This window comes from Acinonyx jubatus, chromosome B4 (genome assembly GCF_027475565.1).
Source record: "Acinonyx jubatus isolate Ajub_Pintada_27869175 chromosome B4, VMU_Ajub_asm_v1.0, whole genome shotgun sequence".
NCBI lineage: Eukaryota > Metazoa > Chordata > Mammalia > Carnivora > Felidae > Acinonyx > Acinonyx jubatus.
Genome location: NC_069387.1, coordinates 35,344,367 through 35,362,151, shown reverse-complemented (window position 1 = coordinate 35,362,151; position 17,785 = coordinate 35,344,367). Strand labels below are relative to the sequence as shown.

The 17,785-nt window shown below is 47.3% G+C and overlaps 2 protein-coding genes across 7 annotated transcripts in view; one reads left to right on the top strand and one right to left on the bottom strand.

The window, feature by feature from the left end:
- Positions 1-5,288, top strand: part of ADIPOR2 (adiponectin receptor 2) — a 78,126-nt gene extending 72,838 nt beyond the window's left edge. For all 6 annotated transcript variants that reach the window (XM_027073959.2, XM_015061484.3, XM_015061485.3 and 3 more), the window contains exons 7-8: positions 457-650; positions 2,434-5,288. In XM_027073959.2, coding sequence (XP_026929760.2) covers positions 457-650; positions 2,434-2,562 — 323 coding nt within the window. In that variant the 3' untranslated portion in view covers positions 2,563-5,288. The remainder of the gene's footprint in view (positions 1-456; positions 651-2,433) is intronic.
- Positions 5,289-8,491: 3,203 nt separating this feature from the next.
- Positions 8,492-17,785, bottom strand: part of CACNA2D4 (calcium voltage-gated channel auxiliary subunit alpha2delta 4) — a 112,415-nt gene continuing 103,121 nt past the window's right edge. The window contains exons 30-38 of the mRNA XM_027073950.2: positions 17,143-17,213; positions 16,680-16,755; positions 16,078-16,130; positions 15,669-15,724; positions 15,332-15,352; positions 12,712-12,829; positions 10,951-11,063; positions 10,546-10,628; positions 8,492-9,758 (exon numbers count right to left, since the gene is read on the bottom strand). Coding sequence (XP_026929751.2) covers positions 9,654-9,758; positions 10,546-10,628; positions 10,951-11,063; positions 12,712-12,829; positions 15,332-15,352; positions 15,669-15,724; positions 16,078-16,130; positions 16,680-16,755; positions 17,143-17,213 — 696 coding nt within the window. The 3' untranslated portion in view covers positions 8,492-9,653. The remainder of the gene's footprint in view (positions 9,759-10,545; positions 10,629-10,950; positions 11,064-12,711; positions 12,830-15,331; positions 15,353-15,668; positions 15,725-16,077; positions 16,131-16,679; positions 16,756-17,142; positions 17,214-17,785) is intronic.

Here is a 17,785-nt window from a genome sequence, read left to right as displayed (position 1 = left end):
CCTCCACCCCCCTTTCACTCTGCTTAAACGCCAGGAATATCTGGTGTTTCACAGGGAAGATAAAATATGTAAAACTGCTCTGTTTTGCGATCTTTGTCTATAAAGAGGCAACATTTAGGGAAGTTTAAACAAACTCCTAGAACTGTCTATTCCTGAAACCCTTAGCGACACAATTCTGTACCCTTTGAGGACTGCTGACTTGTTAAACTAAGCATCTCTTAGCGGGAGGCTCCTTGCATTTGTAAATAGATCTGTCTTTTAGAACTTAGCTGTGCTGTCTGGTGTGGCAGTGTCCAAGAGTTTGAAGAACCTTTTTCCTTTCAAACAACAAGCCAGTGTTGCATCATACTTGAAATATTCAGTTTGTAGAATTACTAGTACTGTATTTTAATATTGACTACTTCTTCCTTATTTCTCTTCTGCATTTTTGCTTTATTCTGTTCTTATGATTGCTAGGAGTGTTTTTGGGCCTTGGCCTGAGTGGAATCATTCCTACCTTTCACTATGTCATCTCGGAAGGATTCCTGAAGGCTGCCACCATTGGGCAGATTGGCTGGCTGATGCTGATGGCCAGCCTCTATATCACAGGCGCTGCCCTGTATGCTGCCCGCATCCCTGAACGCTTCTTTCCCGGCAAGTGTGATATCTGGGTAAGTATGATCAGGGGCAGTTAGTGTGTATACATACATATCTGTTAGTTTGTTATTGGAAGACCGGGGAGTGAAATAATTGAAAAAGTTTTAGACTAAGAATTGAGAGACCTGTATTCTAGTTATAACTATCCCTCATTAGTGTTTCTCTGGATACGTACAGTGATGACTTCTACTGAGCACTAACTTGGTGTTGGCATGGTACTGAGTGAGCACTTTACATAGATTACCTCATTTAATACATCGGCCGTATAAGGTATGGCAACTTTTATTAATGTTTTCATTTTACAGATTAGGAAATGTGGTTTAGGGAGACTGGCAACATTAGGACAAGTTACTCCTGGGTGGTAGGAGCAGAATTTGAATCAGGCTAGTCTGATATCAGAATCTGTGCTCCTGTATACTACACTGAATTGGCCATGCATTTAGTTTGTTTTGGTTTCCTCATTTGTAAAATGAGGGTGATGGACTAGAGTTTTTACCAAAGTCCTTTTTGATACTAAAACGCAGTGATTTGTAATGAGAGATTGAGTGTGTATATGTGTGTTTGGTTACAATAGGAGGTAGAGTTAACTAGATTGTGGTTAAGAGAGAAGGAAAAAGGGATGGAAAAGAAATAGAAGGGACCAACAGATGGAAAATTTTATAACTGAAATTGGCCTGAAACATTTTCAATAGGTATAGAATTGGAGTGTTGTTGGATATGAAGTCTGACCTTTGGAATTCTGTTCCTCAAACCTGTTGCTGATTATTGTAGGCTAAGTTGATCACCTAGTCTTCAAAGTTTAATTTAGCCCTCCTAAAATGAAGATAATACTAATTTAGGCAATCTTTCAGGTTCAAATTAGTTAATTTATCTTTTGGAGATTGCCTCATCGTCATTTTGATGTTGATTATGGAGATAATTCTCCCCCCACTTTTGGGAGAATGAATCCCCATTGGTTTCCTAGGAAGCCTTTCTTGGGATGTGACTTGTGGGTACTTCTAGTTTACACCTTTAAAATCAGTATCTTTCCCTTGATGAATACTGGTTTTGCAACTGTACTTTTTCATTTTGAGAGTATAATGAGAGAATAGTGTAATTTTTGAAGTGATGTTTGGTGCACTGAGCAATTGATAACCCCTTTTAAGAAATGAACTAGCATTCAAAAGAACAGATTAAGTCAGAAACAAACATCACATGCTTATAGACCAATTTCTTATTTGAGAAGGAATTAAAAGGCCCTGGCTTCCCTAGTCTTTTGATACAGTATGTTCATGTAATTCCAGACTCTTAGAGCTGAGCAGACATATGTTTTGACCTTCTACCTAATCCTAGAAATCCCTGTAGTTTTTCTGGGAGAGAGCAACATTTAAATGGCCATAGCTCTGGTGCTTTATTCAGTCCATGATAAAAATCTCCATCAGCAATGAGAAAAACCTCCCCATGTCTAACTGCAGTCCATTGCTGGGCAAGGAGGAATCCTTGGGCCTTTGATGTCTGTTGGCAAGAGTATGTGTATGTCATTTGCCTCTGAGTTCACCAGATACTCCAGTGTTACGTGTGCAAATCTTCATGGTTAAAACTTAGTGGCAGCACCTTGATTTCTTTGGGGATGGCTAGCCTTCGGTTCAGCAGAATGTGATATGCCTAATGGATGTTCCAAGATCTGTGGAACCTTTGAATTTGAGCTCTGTCACCTCCGTTCCCTGCCTTGCTCAGCACAAATGATCTGAAGACTCTTTAGCAGACTTTAATAACGAATGGATTTCTCTCCCCCTCCCCACTCCCCCTGGCCTCCAGTTTCACTCTCATCAGCTGTTTCACATCTTTGTGGTTGCTGGCGCTTTCGTTCACTTCCACGGTGTCTCAAACCTCCAGGAGTTCCGTTTCATGATCGGCGGAGGCTGCAGTGAAGAAGATGCACTGTGACACCTTCCAGAAGCCAGGGACTGTGACCCTGAACCAAGGCCTGTGGTACCTGCAGGCCTCTCTTACTGGCCATCGATGCCAGTGCCAGAGGAGCCCCAAAACTTTGACAGCCTCATGGGCTTTGTGATGCCCCTGGGGCTCCACCTGGTACATGGCTGAGAAGAGAAAAACAAAAATAAATCATACCTCAAAGGATGGAGTGCATCAATTTGGAGAAAAGGAGAAATGGCCCAGACCTTGACTTATACTTGGGATCTATCAGTTGAGGGCTCTGCAAGACCCTTGGCAAACTGGCTTCTGATCCGTGTTCATATTTATTTGTAGAAGATGGGAAAACAGTTTAGCTGGTGGTTTGTTCTCCCTTTCTCTCTCCTTAAATCAGTAATACAAACAAATTTAGGTGAACATTTGTATCCTATTAAAGGGTGGGAATGTGATTTTAGATGCTCTTTTGGGAGAACAAAGAAATTAATGTAAATAAGATTTCTAACTTACTGTTTAAATAAGAATTTATATAAATGTTTAAAACATAGGGGTAGGGGAGGGAAGGGAATTTTTGTATAGAATGAAACATGCAAGTACCACACACTGTTTCAATTTTGCACAAGGTGACTGTAGGAGGTTCAGGTGATGGCCCCAGAATGTATAATGCCTTGGTACACCAAGGTGCCTTCTAAAGGCTGACATACCTTGGACCCTGGGGGGCAGAAAGTACAGCCCTAACCCAGTGATCACATGACCACTCTCATGTCTGAGAGCTTTTGAGAGTCCTGTGGTAGAGGGAAGCTGTATGTGTTTTCTCAGTGGAAGCAGCACGTGAGGCTAACAGGATGTGTTAGATAAAGGCTCTAGTTAAGGTATCATTTGAGAGACTGACTGGTTGTGCTGATAGTGACCCCTTCTAAAAAGTAGAGCCATCTACTTGGGAAAATCAGTTATGCCAGCAAAGGGGTAGTGGAGACAGTAGGAGGAGCTCTGGAAATGTCCTGATCTGATTACTTCCTGGCATCCTATTCAATTTTGTGGTGATTTTTATCTGATTGAAGGGATGTGAGCTTTCCATATCCTTGCTATAGAGCTCTGGAATGCCCTAGAAATTTCCTTCTGTTAAAGTCACTGCCCTAACTACCTTTCTTCCTCCTGGGAATGTAAATGGACCTTTCCCTGGCATCACAGTTTCTGGCATGGAGCCAGCTACAGAAGAGATTCTGACTTGTCCAGGTGCCTCCTGAGCTCATTTACATGGGTTGGAGAATGCTTCCTTTAGATCAGGAAAGATGAATTTCACCTCTCGCATCGCTTAGTAAGCCTAGTTTGTGATACACATATCAGCTGTCCTTCGAACAAGAAGGCCAGTGGAACTCTTATAAAAGCAAAGTCCAGTACCCACCATGGAGTTTTCAGTATTCTCTGAACCCCAGTTTTGGGGGATAGCATGATGGGAAGTTTTAAAAGAAAGTTGTTTGTTACTGCCAGGGAATCTGGTACAGTCCTTAAGCTGTATCTTTAAAGAGCTACCAGGAATAGAAAAATGAGTTTTCATGCCCCAGAGGTACCCTCAGGGAGAGTGGTAGGGGAAGGTTCTGGTTCATAGAACCCTGAGCCTGGCTCATAGGCAAACCACCGAAATAGCACTTGAGTCTTAGGTTACTTGCTATCATCCAAGACTCCAGGTGATTGAGTTACACCCTGGGGATTGTGGGCTTTAGAGGGAAACGTTGAGGCCCTGAGCACAGGGACTGGCACCAAATAGGTGCTTGGGAATATGGGGAGGGCCTCCTTTTCAGTAATGAGTTTCCTTGGACATTATTCTCCTTTCTCTCCCCTTCCAATCTCCAGCAAAAGCTGGAAACCAGGAAGAAGGACTCCACTGGTAGAACTTGGAAGGAACTTGAGTGTTTTGGTTCTGAATAAGGTAACTGCCCTGGGTGCTAGGGGACCCAGCAAAAGACTGAGTGGGTGACAAGACTGGTGCAGTGCCTGACAACATAAAGAACAGTATTACTCCCTTTGAGGGAACAGCCCAGCAGGTCAGTGGCCATCGGGAAGAAAGCTCACTTAGTCTCATGGAAGCAACAGCACATATCAGAAGCCAGACTTGCTCTTCGGTCATGCACTTTGGGATACAGGGTGTAAGATGCAGCCCTGTAACAACACCAACAGAAGTAGCAGTTTCCGGGCCCAGTCACCCCACACCCCAAAGGAGGAGCTGAATCTGGTTCAATATAGCACAAACTGTTAGGAAAAATGAAATTAACATCAATGATGCGTAATCCAGTAAAAATCTCCCTCTTTAGGGTGTGTGTGCGCGCGTGTGTGGGTGTGTGCGCCCATTTATATGTGTGTGTCTATGTGCAACTCACTACCAGTAGCCTCACTGTGCACTTGGTCTTCACAGTGCTTGCTGAGAACTCTCACCAGGTTGGCGCCTGAATGCCTTACTCTCAGCATCAGAGGCTTGCTTGCTCTGTGCAGATTTTTAATTTTCTTTGTTGGCCCTAGGCTGGTTAGGACCTCTACAGCTTCATTCACCATTAAATAGTGGCCTTTTTCAGTATTTTCCCCTTCCCCCTTTATAAATTGCTGAAGCCACAAAGCACATTTTGGGGGATCATAGAAGGTTGGGGTTCCAGAGAGGCCTCTGTGTGATGGTTCCATTCATCATGGGATTTCCCTTACTTGCTGTATTCTCAACTTCTAATAAAAAGAACCAAATGGAATATGAACTTTTGTTGTGTACTTTTTTACTGGTTCAGCTTACCTCCCTTGAAGCCTTAATTTAGACACTGAAGCTTATCTTCAGAGACTTCCCATTCTCAGTGTATAAGTCAAAGCATGCCCAACTCACTTTTCCTGACCTTTCTTAAACTTTCATGACAACTGGGACCAGGTTAGAATGGAGGGGAGAGCTAACTCCAAGGCCAGTTCTCAATTTATGGTTAAAGTTTATAAGAATAATACCTAACATAATGGACACTTCATGGGAAAGTTTCTGTTGAAGGACTCTTGACATCTCAGATACCTGTAACCACCTCCCTGTGAACAGATCAGTATTATTCCCTCATTTCCTGGATGAGACTGAAGCTCAGAAAGGCCAGGTCTGAGTCTCTTGTGCCAGCACTCTTCACAATAAGAAGAAAGTTTGGGTTAAATAGTCTCATGTATGTTGACTTAAAGGTTTTGGGATTTGTTAACCCTTTGTGTAATTTACAAAAGAGGAATCCCAACCCCTTTGCCTTGGGTAAATTGTTTTGCAAGGGGAATTTCCAATATTTGAATTCTCGTTTTTAAGTATAGATCTAACTTTAGGGTTTCCCTATATATTATCTGTGTATAGAACACTGGATTGCATTCTCTTCTGAGGCCTTTTAAAAAAAAACACTTGGTTTTTTCCTAGTCTTTTGCTAAAAACGGTCTATATGCTCCCTTTCTCAGGTGATTTCTGTGGATATTATAAAGGAAATAAAGGGTAAGTTTGAATTTTGACTTTATAGACTGCTAGGGCTCTGAGTTCCCTAAAGAAGCTCTTGGCAATGTTGCTTTAAAGTTATCCCAGAAATAATATCCTTGTCTCTAGAATATTGTGCTTCAGTTACAGCACATTCTGTATTTTCCTTCCCTCACTGGTCATGAACTATTGACCACTGTTCCCTGTTTCCTAATGTGCAAAGTTTTTCTGCCTTCAACATTTTGACTTGGTGGAAACAAGGTCAGTTTGCCTCTTGTAACTTCTACTTGTGATGGCCTAGGGGAAACTGAGGAAACAGGAAATCTAGCTGCACGAACATGAAAGCCTCTCATTATGGCCCACTACCATCCCTTGCCTTGGCTATGCTTACCTGAAAAAAGAGGTAGGTTCAGAGTTAGGTTCTGCCATTTGCCAGTGACCTAGGAAGAGTCGTTTTATTTTCCTAATGCACCTTTTCTCACCTGTTAAAATGGGCTTCTATTCTTTGCATCTTTCACTGAGATTAACATTTCTCAAAGTTTACATAGTGATTGGCTGGCATTTCTGCCAAACTCTTATCCCTCCCTTTTGTCACCCTCTTCCCTGTATTTACTTTTCTGGCTTTAAGATATGTCCATTTCCTTGTCCTCCTAAACCAAAACTTCACTTAGCATTATGAAGTAGTGAACTCTTAACCTGAAAGCACTTCTATTGAAATGTACAAAATTATTAGGTGGATCTACTAGTTAATGTATCACTGGTACTGAGAAAGGATCTGAAAGCAGCTTTGAGTTACTGGTCATCCAAAGGCGTGCAACATTGTAAAGAAATGTCAAGATTCTGTCTTCCAGAATCTTGTTCTTTATTAAATGACTTTGGTTTTAACTTTGTTCCTCTGAAATCAAAGTGATGGCTCTTTAGCTTGGGCTAGGCTGCCACCTGCTGTCCTTTATTCTGTTAAAAGAAGAAAGGAATAGTTTTGACCTCAGGAGCTCAAGAGAACATTCTGTTCTGCCAGGCGAGGAACAAGGCTAGTTATCAGAAGTAGTTCATTCTTTCCATTGGTTCTAAAAGTGATTTCCCAATTTTACGGTCTCTTCTTGGCCATGCAGAGGCATGGGGATGAAGCAGACAAAACAAGGCCAGGAGCTGCCCCAGCACTTCTTTTTTTTCTTTTAATTAATTTTTAATTTTTTTTTTATTTTTGAGAGAGAGAAAGCGTGAGCAGGGCAGGGGCAGAGAAAGAAGGAGACAGAGAATCTGAAGCAGGCTCCAGGCTCTGAGCTGTCAGCACAGAGCCCGACGCAGGGCTTGAGTTCATGAACCATGAGATCATGACCTGAGCTGAAATCAGATGCACACTTAACCAACTGAGCCACCTGTTCACCCTCACTGCCCCAGTACTTCTAATCTTGGTTTTTAAATTACATAGCTGAGATGGTTGATAAATTTGCCTGAAAATGCTCTCCCTGGTTGGGCAGGGAAGACAGGCCTTTCAAAAGACAGGCTTGCTGTTTTAGGGAGAAAGACAAGCAGCCTGTGTCTGGGAGTTGGTAGTAGAGGTTGGATCCTGTTGGAGGCCAGAAACAAAGAAAGGCAGAGGGAAGGCCATGGGTCCTGGTTGGGGGGGGGGGGGCAGGGGGGTGTTGCTGGAGCAACAGTTAGGAAGTGTTCATGTTGCCATGCCTGTCACAGTAAAGTCTTATCATGAAGGTGGTGGCAATCGAGGGGGCTGGAGAAAGGGTTCCCTGATGCTTTCTTAACCACCTGTGCCAGGCAGACAGACACCTGTGATCTTTGCATGTTATTCTTGGCATCCAAAGTGTCATATCTTGCCCCCACCTTCACAAAATGAGGGAATAGAATAATAGTAGTTAACATGTAATTCATGCTTACTATATGCCCAGCACATTACATGAATATTGCACTCAAACTTCATAAACCTCTTTCAGTAATTGGCAGTCAATTTTCAACTCTGTGCTTCTATAATATGGAGCTAATAGCAGTACCTACTTCAGAGGGTTGTTGTGAGGATTAACTGAGTCAATACCTGTTACTTACCAGGTACCTGTAAGCCTTGGCCATTCCTAGCATTATTTTGCCACTTAAACTGGCTGAGCAAGTGAGCTTGAGTCACTGTCTTCTCTGAGGCTCGATTTCTTCAACTATAAATGGGGCTGTTAATGCCTACCTCGCAGGCTTGTGAGACTAAATGGTGAAAACAACGTCAGGTAATCAATAATACAAGGCATGTTACAAACACTGCAATGAACAAGGCCATACAGAGTCAGCCTACTCTAGGGAAATGGCACTATTTGCTGGTGGGAAGCTTGTACTCTGAATTGTGGAGGACTGGAAGGAAGGGTTCCCTGAGGCCCTGCATGCTGTCTGTGCCTGTCATGGGATTTGGCTGGACCTCCTCATTGGAGGTTGGTTAAATTTAAAGATCTGAGGCCACCTAAAGATTTCTACATGGTTCTATCTTTAATATTGCTCTCACAGTGGAGACTGCTGTCTCTCAGGAGCCAGGTCTGAGGGAGAAGGAGGAGGAAGCTCCAGGGCCTTGAGACTCCTGCGGGGAGTTGTGCATGTGGAGAGTAAGTTCTTAGCTAGCTAGAGCTCCCCTCTCAGTGGACTTTGCTTTGCATATTGGAATGTTCCCCGAAGTTCCAACCCGAGGGATAGAGTCTGGTAATGTCTTGCACCGATTAGTGGCTAGAAAAAGACTGCCATGGGACCTGAACCTCCTGCGGAGTCTGGAGCTACCCCTCAGGAGACCCCTCACCAGTCCACTGTGAAGGACTGTTCTTTTTTCTGGGACCTCTATGCTTGGCTACAGCTACATCTATACCTACGCCACTTACATCACCTTCTAGTGCAGCAGCTGTATATTTTACCCTATTGGCATTTTCTTAGATACAAAAGTTCCTGTATGTTAGAGCTTTGTAAAGACATTTTTAGAAGTTTTTTTAATGGCAATAGTTTGCATATACCACAGTAATATAAAAGGATTTAATACCTGTAGGAAAAGAGTTTTTCCCATTACTATTTACTTTCCTGCCTTCTCTCTTTTTCTCTGTTTCTCTCTCACACGCACACACAACTTTTTTGAGTAGCAGCTAGGAAGTTGAGCTACCCTCAACCATGCATCTCATTTTGAGAAAGCTGTATTTCAGGTTGATGAAGCATGTTCTTCATCTCATTTTCTGCTGTTGGCCTCATTCTGCCCCTCTTTCTCAGTACCTTTAAGTTCTTGGATTCTTCCAAAGTCCGACCAGGTTCATTAGAAACAGCTGACCCTTGGCTGGCTCTGGACTTCTGGAAAATAGATGGAATTGAATTCTTTTGTCTTGGTCCAAGTTGAGCTCATGCTGGGCTCCTGAAGAGGAGGTAGGAAGGATGGGAGGATGCCCATTGAGACTTGGGGTGGATGGTACTAGACACCCTGGAAGGTCTTTGAGAAGTGGTTTCTGGTTCTGTCCAGGAAGCTCAGGAGGCAGGGACCATTAGCCTAAGATTGAGATGAACAGTGACCTGGGTGATAACCCAGGTGTAGTGAGGTGGATCCCACACCAGTTTTTGACTCTTTAGAATATCTCTGCAAGGACCATCTCATCAAAACAGAGGTCAGATTGGGCAGGTGTCACCGCAGCAACTGGGGTGGAAGGACCCAGGCACACAGAGGCAGCAGGAGCATGGGGAGCGAGGCTGAGAGGTCTGAGGTGCCACCACAGTCCTGGGCATTTTCCTGTGAACCCAGAGCAGAGATGAAAGGGTAGCATTCAAGATGAGGCAACCATCCCCACCAGAGGAGACAAGGAGTAGGGAGGAGGGTCTCTGGGACTAATAGGAACCAAAAACCTAGAGTAAGAAGGAAGTTCCAGAAAATGGAGGAAGTACTGGCACCTTTAGGCTGTTTGCCTTGTAGGGAAAAGTAGAGGCTGTACACTCAGCCCAAAACTGGGCTCAAGCCTCTGCTTGTCCCTAGTCTTGGAGTGGCTGTGGGGCCATGCTTTAGAATGACTTTAGGGAAGCCATCAACTCTGGAAGTTTCTTTGAGGTGGATAACTTGTGGCAGTCATATTCAGTAAAGACAATACTATGTATAAAGCACCCAGGTTAAGGCCATAAGCTAAAAGCACCTTACATAGTGGGTGCTCAATTAATGTTGGTCACCATTAGTATTATGCATATAATGGTTTCTTCTATTTGATCAGATCATTTGGAGCTAAGTGCAGTAGTAAGAACGGCAATATGGGGAAGCTGGGTTTTAAACCACTGAGGGCCCAAACCCTGGGAAATTTGGCCCTCCTTGTAAGAGTATCCTTGGCTCCTGGTTGACTTAGTATTTGAATGACACAGGGGCCTAAATGTAAATGCACATGCACAAATGTATTCCACAGAGATCACGTGTACGGTTATGTTCATAAGTGTCCAGAAGCACTCCTATCTGCAAGTGCCTTGGCACAGTCCCAGAGCTGAGGATTTGGGGATGAAGACCAAGCCCTGCCCCTTATCTCCCCTCCAGCCCTCACCTCTGGATGGAAGGCATGGCAGGAATCTGGTCTCCTGCGAAGCTTCTGGGAGCGCATCCTGTCACACTTGACAGAGGCATTATGTGAAGAATTCACTGTTAAGGTGAACACCTCATGACAGGAATGGATTCTGGAGATTCTAGAGACTAAGTTCAGGAAGAAACTCCCCTTGGTGGGACCAGCTGTCTTGCAAGTGGCTTCTAAGGTCAGAGGCAGCACCCAGGGGTGGGGGGTCGGAGTGGGGTGGAAGGCTGGAGAACAAATCACAATGCTCTGTGGGGGAGGGTGGGATGCTGACGGTGAGGGAAGCTGGCCTCGGCTTCTCAAAATCTGAGCCCCTCAGTGACGTCTCCTTCACCTCCACCCTTCCCTCAGCCGGCATATCGTGGAGGATTGGAAGGATATATTTGACTTCTGTAGCCTCCTGCAGGATTAGTGGGAAGATGCTACAGTCACAGGTGGGGTCTGTCACCAGGAGGAGAAGGTTACTACTGGGAATCTGTTGCATCACAAATATCCTGCAGCAGAAAGAGAGATGGGTCATGAAACTTCTCTATGGCAAGCATCACATTGAGTTTCTAGGGAGAGAATTTCTGGAGACTTAGTGTGGAGTTGGGCTGGCAGAGGAAGGAATAGAAACATGAGGCAGGTCAGATCATGACTGCAGGGACAGTCCTAGGCAAGGAACTCAGGACTTTTGGCTTATTTTACCCACAAGCCTTTGCAGTTGTACTGCTCCTTTCTAGCAGATCAAAGGTGAGGAAGTCCAAACTGGGACATTTTGAGAGTGAAAGGAGTTATTAATATATGCAGGGACAACAAGCATAAATCAAGACTGTCCCAAGCAAATAGGGATGTGTGGCTGTCCTTGCTTTGGATGATGGCGGAGGCCAGGCCTTGTTGGGAAGATGCAGTGCTCAGGCTCGGCCACAAGGCGGCACACACAGCACACCTGCACACAGCCCGGAGCCCCACCAGAGGGAGGGAGTGAGGGATTAGGGAAAGCTTGTGCACTAGGCCTGGAGCATTATATAACAGTAGCTGCCACTTCTTGAGCATTTCCTATTGGGGTGGATGATTTTACACACACACACACACACACACACACACACACACACACTCACATGTGCATATATATTTAACTTTCACCACTCTGTATGAGGTTGGTATTATTCCTGTTTGTAGCTGAGAGAACAGGCTAGAAGTGGTTAAATAACTTGCCCAAGATTACACAACTAGGAAGTAGCAGAGTTAGTTTTTTAACTCAAATCTGTCTACTCTATAAAGTCTTTGCCTTATACCATACCATTTACTTTATCCTCATAACAAGACTTTAAGATAAATAACAATATTTCCAAGAAAGCTGCTGTGGTGAGATTAAAATCCCAGGCATTGCACACTAGTAGGTCTGACTATCTCACACCACAGTCTGAGGTGCTACACTATAAAATAATTTGCTTGAGGTCTAGGGCTCTAAAGTACATCTTGGGAAGCCCCTGGTAATGGCAGGGCTTTTTGGGAGGTCCTTGAGGTTGGGGTGGGAGTCAGCAGGAGAGAACTTTCTGTCAGGCCTTCCTGCCCTCCTGGGCCAGGGCTTGGCAGAGCTGGTCAGATCTAGTGGTCTGTACAGGGGAGAAGGCCTGAGTCTAGGCAGGGCCACACACAGGCTTCAGGCCCAGGAGTGGAGAGGCCAGGTGACAACGCTACGAGCCCTCTTCTAGCCCACCCACTCCTGAGAACACCTTCAAGCTTGCCAGTTTCTCTGCACAGAGATTTCTGAGGGAGAGCTGACTGGTTTCTTTCCTCAAAGCTATCCTTGACTTCCAAGGGCTTGCAGATGCAGCCAAGCTTGCCTGGCCCTGACACTGAGCTGCTGTGGGCTATGCAGGTGTGAGTGAGATCCACCCAGGGGGTCACCGAGAGGGGTTGTGGGAGCCTTTCTTCTGTGTGGCATGACTTGGGAGGCTGTGGTGGGGCGGGTGGGCCTGGATTTGGCCTCTGGACCAGCTCTCCCCAGGTTCCCTAAGACAGCAGCACACGGAACCGATCAGCGCCCCCAGCTGGCTTGCCCTCTGCAACAGCCTGTGTTTCCTTCACTAAGGCAAGTGAGAGGCAAAGACCCTGGGAGCATGGCTGGGGACCCTGGGAGCTGCCCTTGGGTCTTACTTCTGGCAGGCCCCACACTCGATGGCCCCGTTGGTCTCCTGGATGGCCGTCTGGTGCACAAACACGGGGTACTGTGTGTCACAGGGCTGCAGCATGTCCTGTTTCTTGTGCTTGTGGGCTGCAGAGAGACAGAGTCACACATGGGTAATGGGGTGTTGCTGAATTGGGAGGGCCTCAAGAAGCCATGCCTGTGGGGGTCTCTGCTTCAGCACTGCCAGGGCAGGTGCAGTCCCTATGCAATGAAACGCCCCTTTGTCCATGTGCATGCAGATGGCCCCCTTGTCAGAAGTTCTCAGGGCTTGTAGAGGAGAGGTTGGGTGGGAGGAAGACAGGGAAGGAAAAGGAACAGAATAAATGGAGCAAATGATATCACAGTGGAAAGGGCAGCAGAGAAGGCGTTGGGGGCCTCGGCTCTCAGTTGTGTGTGATTAGCAAACTAGCCCTGTGACCTTGGAAAAAACCACCTCCTCTCTTTGGAAGCCTGATCCTCAATGTAAGCTGGTTGGTTGGGAGGAGGGGTGGAAGTGGACCCCTTGAAGGTGCCCATGAGCACTGACATCCAGGGTCCGAGAAGTGAGTAGTAGGAGTGCCAAGGGGTGGCTGCGGGAGACTTTGGTCCCTTAATGCTATCAGCCCTCCCATTCCCATTGTGTACAGGTGACAGTTCTCAAGTCTAGCTACAGTGCTCTCCATATGCAGCTCCCGGACAAGCCCTAGGCTTGCTGTCTTACCCCTGTGTCCAGTTATGAGCAGAGCAGCAAGGGCTGAGTGCCTGACTGCCGGGGACTGGGAGAGAACCGGCAGGGGAGGTTCCAGTGCCCAGAGCTGCTTAAGCCCAGGAGCCACAGCCTTTTAGACTCCTTAGTATCTGTGTGGTACACTTGGATTCACTCAGAAGGGGACAAAGGATGAGTGAACAGGACTCTGCAAAAGGAAAAGTTGAGGCCCAGGAAGCCCAGTCCTAAAGGGCCCACATTTGCTCCTGAACAAGGCTGGTTCACAGGCTGAGTGACATTATTTCTGTTCAAAATAGCAGCACTGTTTTGTCAACCGCACTTCTATTTCTTCCAGGCACTTCTCATGCCTTTCCTTTTGCTCTCAGGGCCTATCTGTGAAATAGGGGGGTAGGGGTGGGCAATATCACTCCCATTTGATAGATCCCTAAGTCAGGATTACATAGGTTAGTAGGTCTCAGGGTTAGTAGGAGAGCTATAGGTCTCCTAAACTCCCAGACCCAGAAACTTCCCACTAGACCTTGAAGGGGAGGGGAGGGGAGTCTGCAGGCAGAGAAGTCGGGTGTCTATATATTCGGTCAGGTTCCACCAGACCTTCAAGGGCTCCTGCTGGGCAGTGTGGCTGTCTGGGCCCCCTTGGAATCTGAGAGTGGGTGCTCTGGCTAAAGCTTGCAGAAGACTCAGGGCTAGCTCCACTCCTTCCAGGGGCCAGTTGCACTGGCTTTGTCCCCTAAGCCTGTCACCTGAGCCCCTTTGTGTGGGTAGGTTATCTCAGTGACAATGATAGTAACAATGCCAGCCATGATAGGGTGAAGTGGCTCCCATGCAGCTGGGAAAGGGCATCAGGGCCTCACTCATCCATGTCCTTGGACTCCGAAGTCCAGTGCTATTCACTGAGGACATGGATGAGTGGCCAGACCAGGCCTCCTAGGCAGGAGGGAGAAGCTCCAGGGACAGCTGCCCTGAAGATGAAAAATTCTGAACAAGCAGATTGAGGGAGATCATTCCCAGTTTTTGCAAGATGCAGCTGCTGGCAGAGAGAGAAAGATAAGGAGGGGAGCTGTATCCCCCATCTTGTGTTCCCATGCAGAGGGGAGGAGGGACCTGTTTCTAAATGGGTTGTGACACATGGTTCCTGGTTCCTGTCACAGACACCATCAGGAAGCCAAAGTCTTAACAAAAATGGGGTGGGGAGTGCAGCCCAGGCAGTGGCAATGTTCCAGAACCCCACGGCAAAGGCTCTATTAACGTGGAGAATTGAGTAAAACTGGCTAAAGCAAGACAGTCCTGTGTGGTAGGGGAACCCCATGTTAGCCAGGCAAGTGGAAGCCACTAGCTTCCTTTTTGCATTTAAAGATCAAGTGGCTGCACTCTCCTGGGAGGGGGGCAGTCTAGAGTCACAGCTGATCTTTGACTTGTGATCAGGCCTTTGGAGGACACTGTCCTCAGATACAAGGTCACAGGAGATGTACTGTCCCCAGAGTGTTCCTGTGACCAGACCAAGGCCTCCACCTACCATGCCTTCAACCCTGAGCGCTGCTGAGGGCTCGGTGGACACCTGAGCTGGAGGCATCACTGTTTCTTGCTCTGCAAGGAGATTTGGTGGCTGCTCATCCTTTTCCACTTGGAATCATAAATGTTCCTACCCAAGGAGGTGGTTCCCCTGGGGTAGGACTGTACTTGTGTGGGATAAGATCTGGGCTGTCCCGCTGCCCCGTGAGGAATGGGGCTTTAGGTTGGGAGAGGCCCTCTGAGTTAGGGTGTCCCCAGTGAAGAGAGCTCAGCCTTCCTTAGATGCACGCCTGGGATGGAGAGCTGAAGACAGGCCCTTTGCAGTCCCTCCCATACCCCCCACACTCCCAGGCTCCCCAGTGAATGCTACTTACACTGATGGAAGACCGTTTTGGCTGTCCAGATGTGAGGCCCAGCACAGGGTGGGCATGATGTCCCATGAGGGCAGGATGGCACGGGTGGTGATGTCACATGGGATGAATGATGTCACATGGAGCAGTGGGTGTCCCAAGATGGTGTGATGTCACACAGAGAGGTGAGGGGAGCCAGGAGTGACAGGGAGGTGATGAGTGAGAGATGGCCCAGCAGGGTGAGAGGTGAGCAATGGACTTTCCAGAGTCCCCATCCCCTCTGTCATCCGCCCAGAAGTGACAGATTCTACTGAAATGGCTTTGATAGTAAGCACTCCCTTTTGTGGTCCTGTATACTCACCCTCGGCCTTGCTGTCTGCACGCCAGGAGCCCCAGGCACTCCACTCGAGCAGGAGCCTGTCAGATGCAGAGCGGAATCCCAGAGACCTGCATGTCCTCCCCAGCTGGGCCCTCAGCCGGCTGGAGCACCAGAGCTCCCTGATGGCCCCTGGTCAAGCCCCTCTCCTCCAGGACACCCTCTCCCTGCCTGAGGCTCGTAGGTGAGCAGAGAGCCTCACAACCTCTGGCAGCAGAGTGTAGGAGGCAAGCATCATACATGCCCGGCCAGTTCCACCCAGGGATCTTGCCTGCCTCCTCTGGGGTTGTGGGGACTTTGGACAGCTCCTGCTCAAAGGGCTCCCTCATAAGCCACACTTGCATGAAGTTCCCCCAGGGCCCCAGCCCCTATCCCAGATGCAGACCCCACTCACAGCAAGAGCTCATTCACTAGCCACCTGGTAGCAGTCAGGAGGGCAGAGATTGGCTGGGAAGGAAAGGGGACACACAGTTAAGCCCAGGACCCCAGGACCCTGGCGAGGGCTCCCCTCAGCACCACCATTAACGACCACGGAGCGGGGGGGATCCCCCTCCTGCTGCCACCACCCCCCACCCCTTCCCAGCAGAGGGAACATTTATAACTGAGTTATCAGATAAATTTCTATTGTAGGGCCTGATAAATTTCTATTGTAGGGCAGACATTTGGGGTAAGACAATGCCCATCTAGAAGACTAGTGAAGTTCTCTTCCTGATGAGCCAATTAGGTTTCTGGTGCTAGTGAAAGCACTAGCAACTGAGGTTAGGAACAAAGCAAGAAAGGAGCTATGTGGTCTGCTTTCTCTGCCAGAGATCCCTGGTTATCTCACGAGCTGCCAGAACAATTCCCTGAAGCCCCAGAGAGAAGACCTGGGGGCAGGGGACAGGCTGAGAACAGGGAGCAGGGGTGTGGGAAGAGGTTGGACAGGACTTTCTGATCAGAGTCAAGAGTGGGGTCCTGGGGCTAGCAGGTGGGAGGAAAGTCTGGGGTGACACTTACGCTGACCAGGGGCCGGGCAGCGCTGTGGTGGTGATTTGATGGTTTGCACATGGCCTGGTAGTCATACATAGTCACTCTGAAAATCAGAAACAGAATCTGGGGAGTCCAGACCTTCCCCTATTCCCTGCCCCCACCCAGGGGAAGTTTGCTGCAGGGTTTTCATTCACCAGGATCCATGAGGGTGCATGGGTTAGGATAGGCAGATCAGAAAATTACATCTCGGCACTTTGCTTTAAAGAAGTTGAACAGCAAATTTGGTTTTCCCTCTAAGGGCCCATATGACCTTATACCCCTCTCCACCTCATGTCAAGTCCCTGGCTTCAGAAAGGTTGCTTTGGGAGCTCTTTGGGGCTTTTACTATGGGTTTTTGAGGTCAGGATCCCGATATCTGTCGGGACCATTTAGCATCAGCTCCTGCCTTTTCTGTGTGTATTCAGTCTGGGGAGAAGCATGTCCCACTTACTGGCTGAACACCCCCATGCTGAGCAGCTGGGTCATGAGAGCGCCATCCACCTCCCCCAGGAATCTTCCCATCTGTGAGGGAGAGAGAGGGGGGAGAGGGAGAGAGGAAGGAAAGGATGGATGGAGAGGGAGGGAGGGAGAGAGGGGGAGAACAAGGGGAGGGAAAAGACGGAGGAGGAGGGGGCGTGAGAGATGGGTGGTGAGAGGAGGGAGGGAGCTGGAGCTGGATGAGGACTTCTAGGCCCCCCACATTAGGCCAGGCTCATTTCTGAGCTCCAGACTAGTTGCTGGTTGGGTTTCCCCTCAGATTCCTTTCAATATAATCAGAACTGTATCCATTCCACCTGGCCCTTCCCTCTTTAACCTGCTCCCCTGCCATATTCTCAGTCCTTTTTAAACTCTAAGTTGTAATCCATTAGTTGGCCATGAAATCAATATGGGGGTTGCAGTCTGATTTTTTTTTTAGGCACAGAATTCCTTTGAACAATTTCATGTGAACTGCATGCAGTCAGGTTAAACAAGGTTTTGTGAAATTTGGTTTGTTGTATCTGGTGCATGTGTATGTCCTAGATCAGATGTAACATGTATTTCTTTCTGTGAATCATGGTCTAAAAAGGCTCAAAAGCAGAGTTCTGTCTCTCACA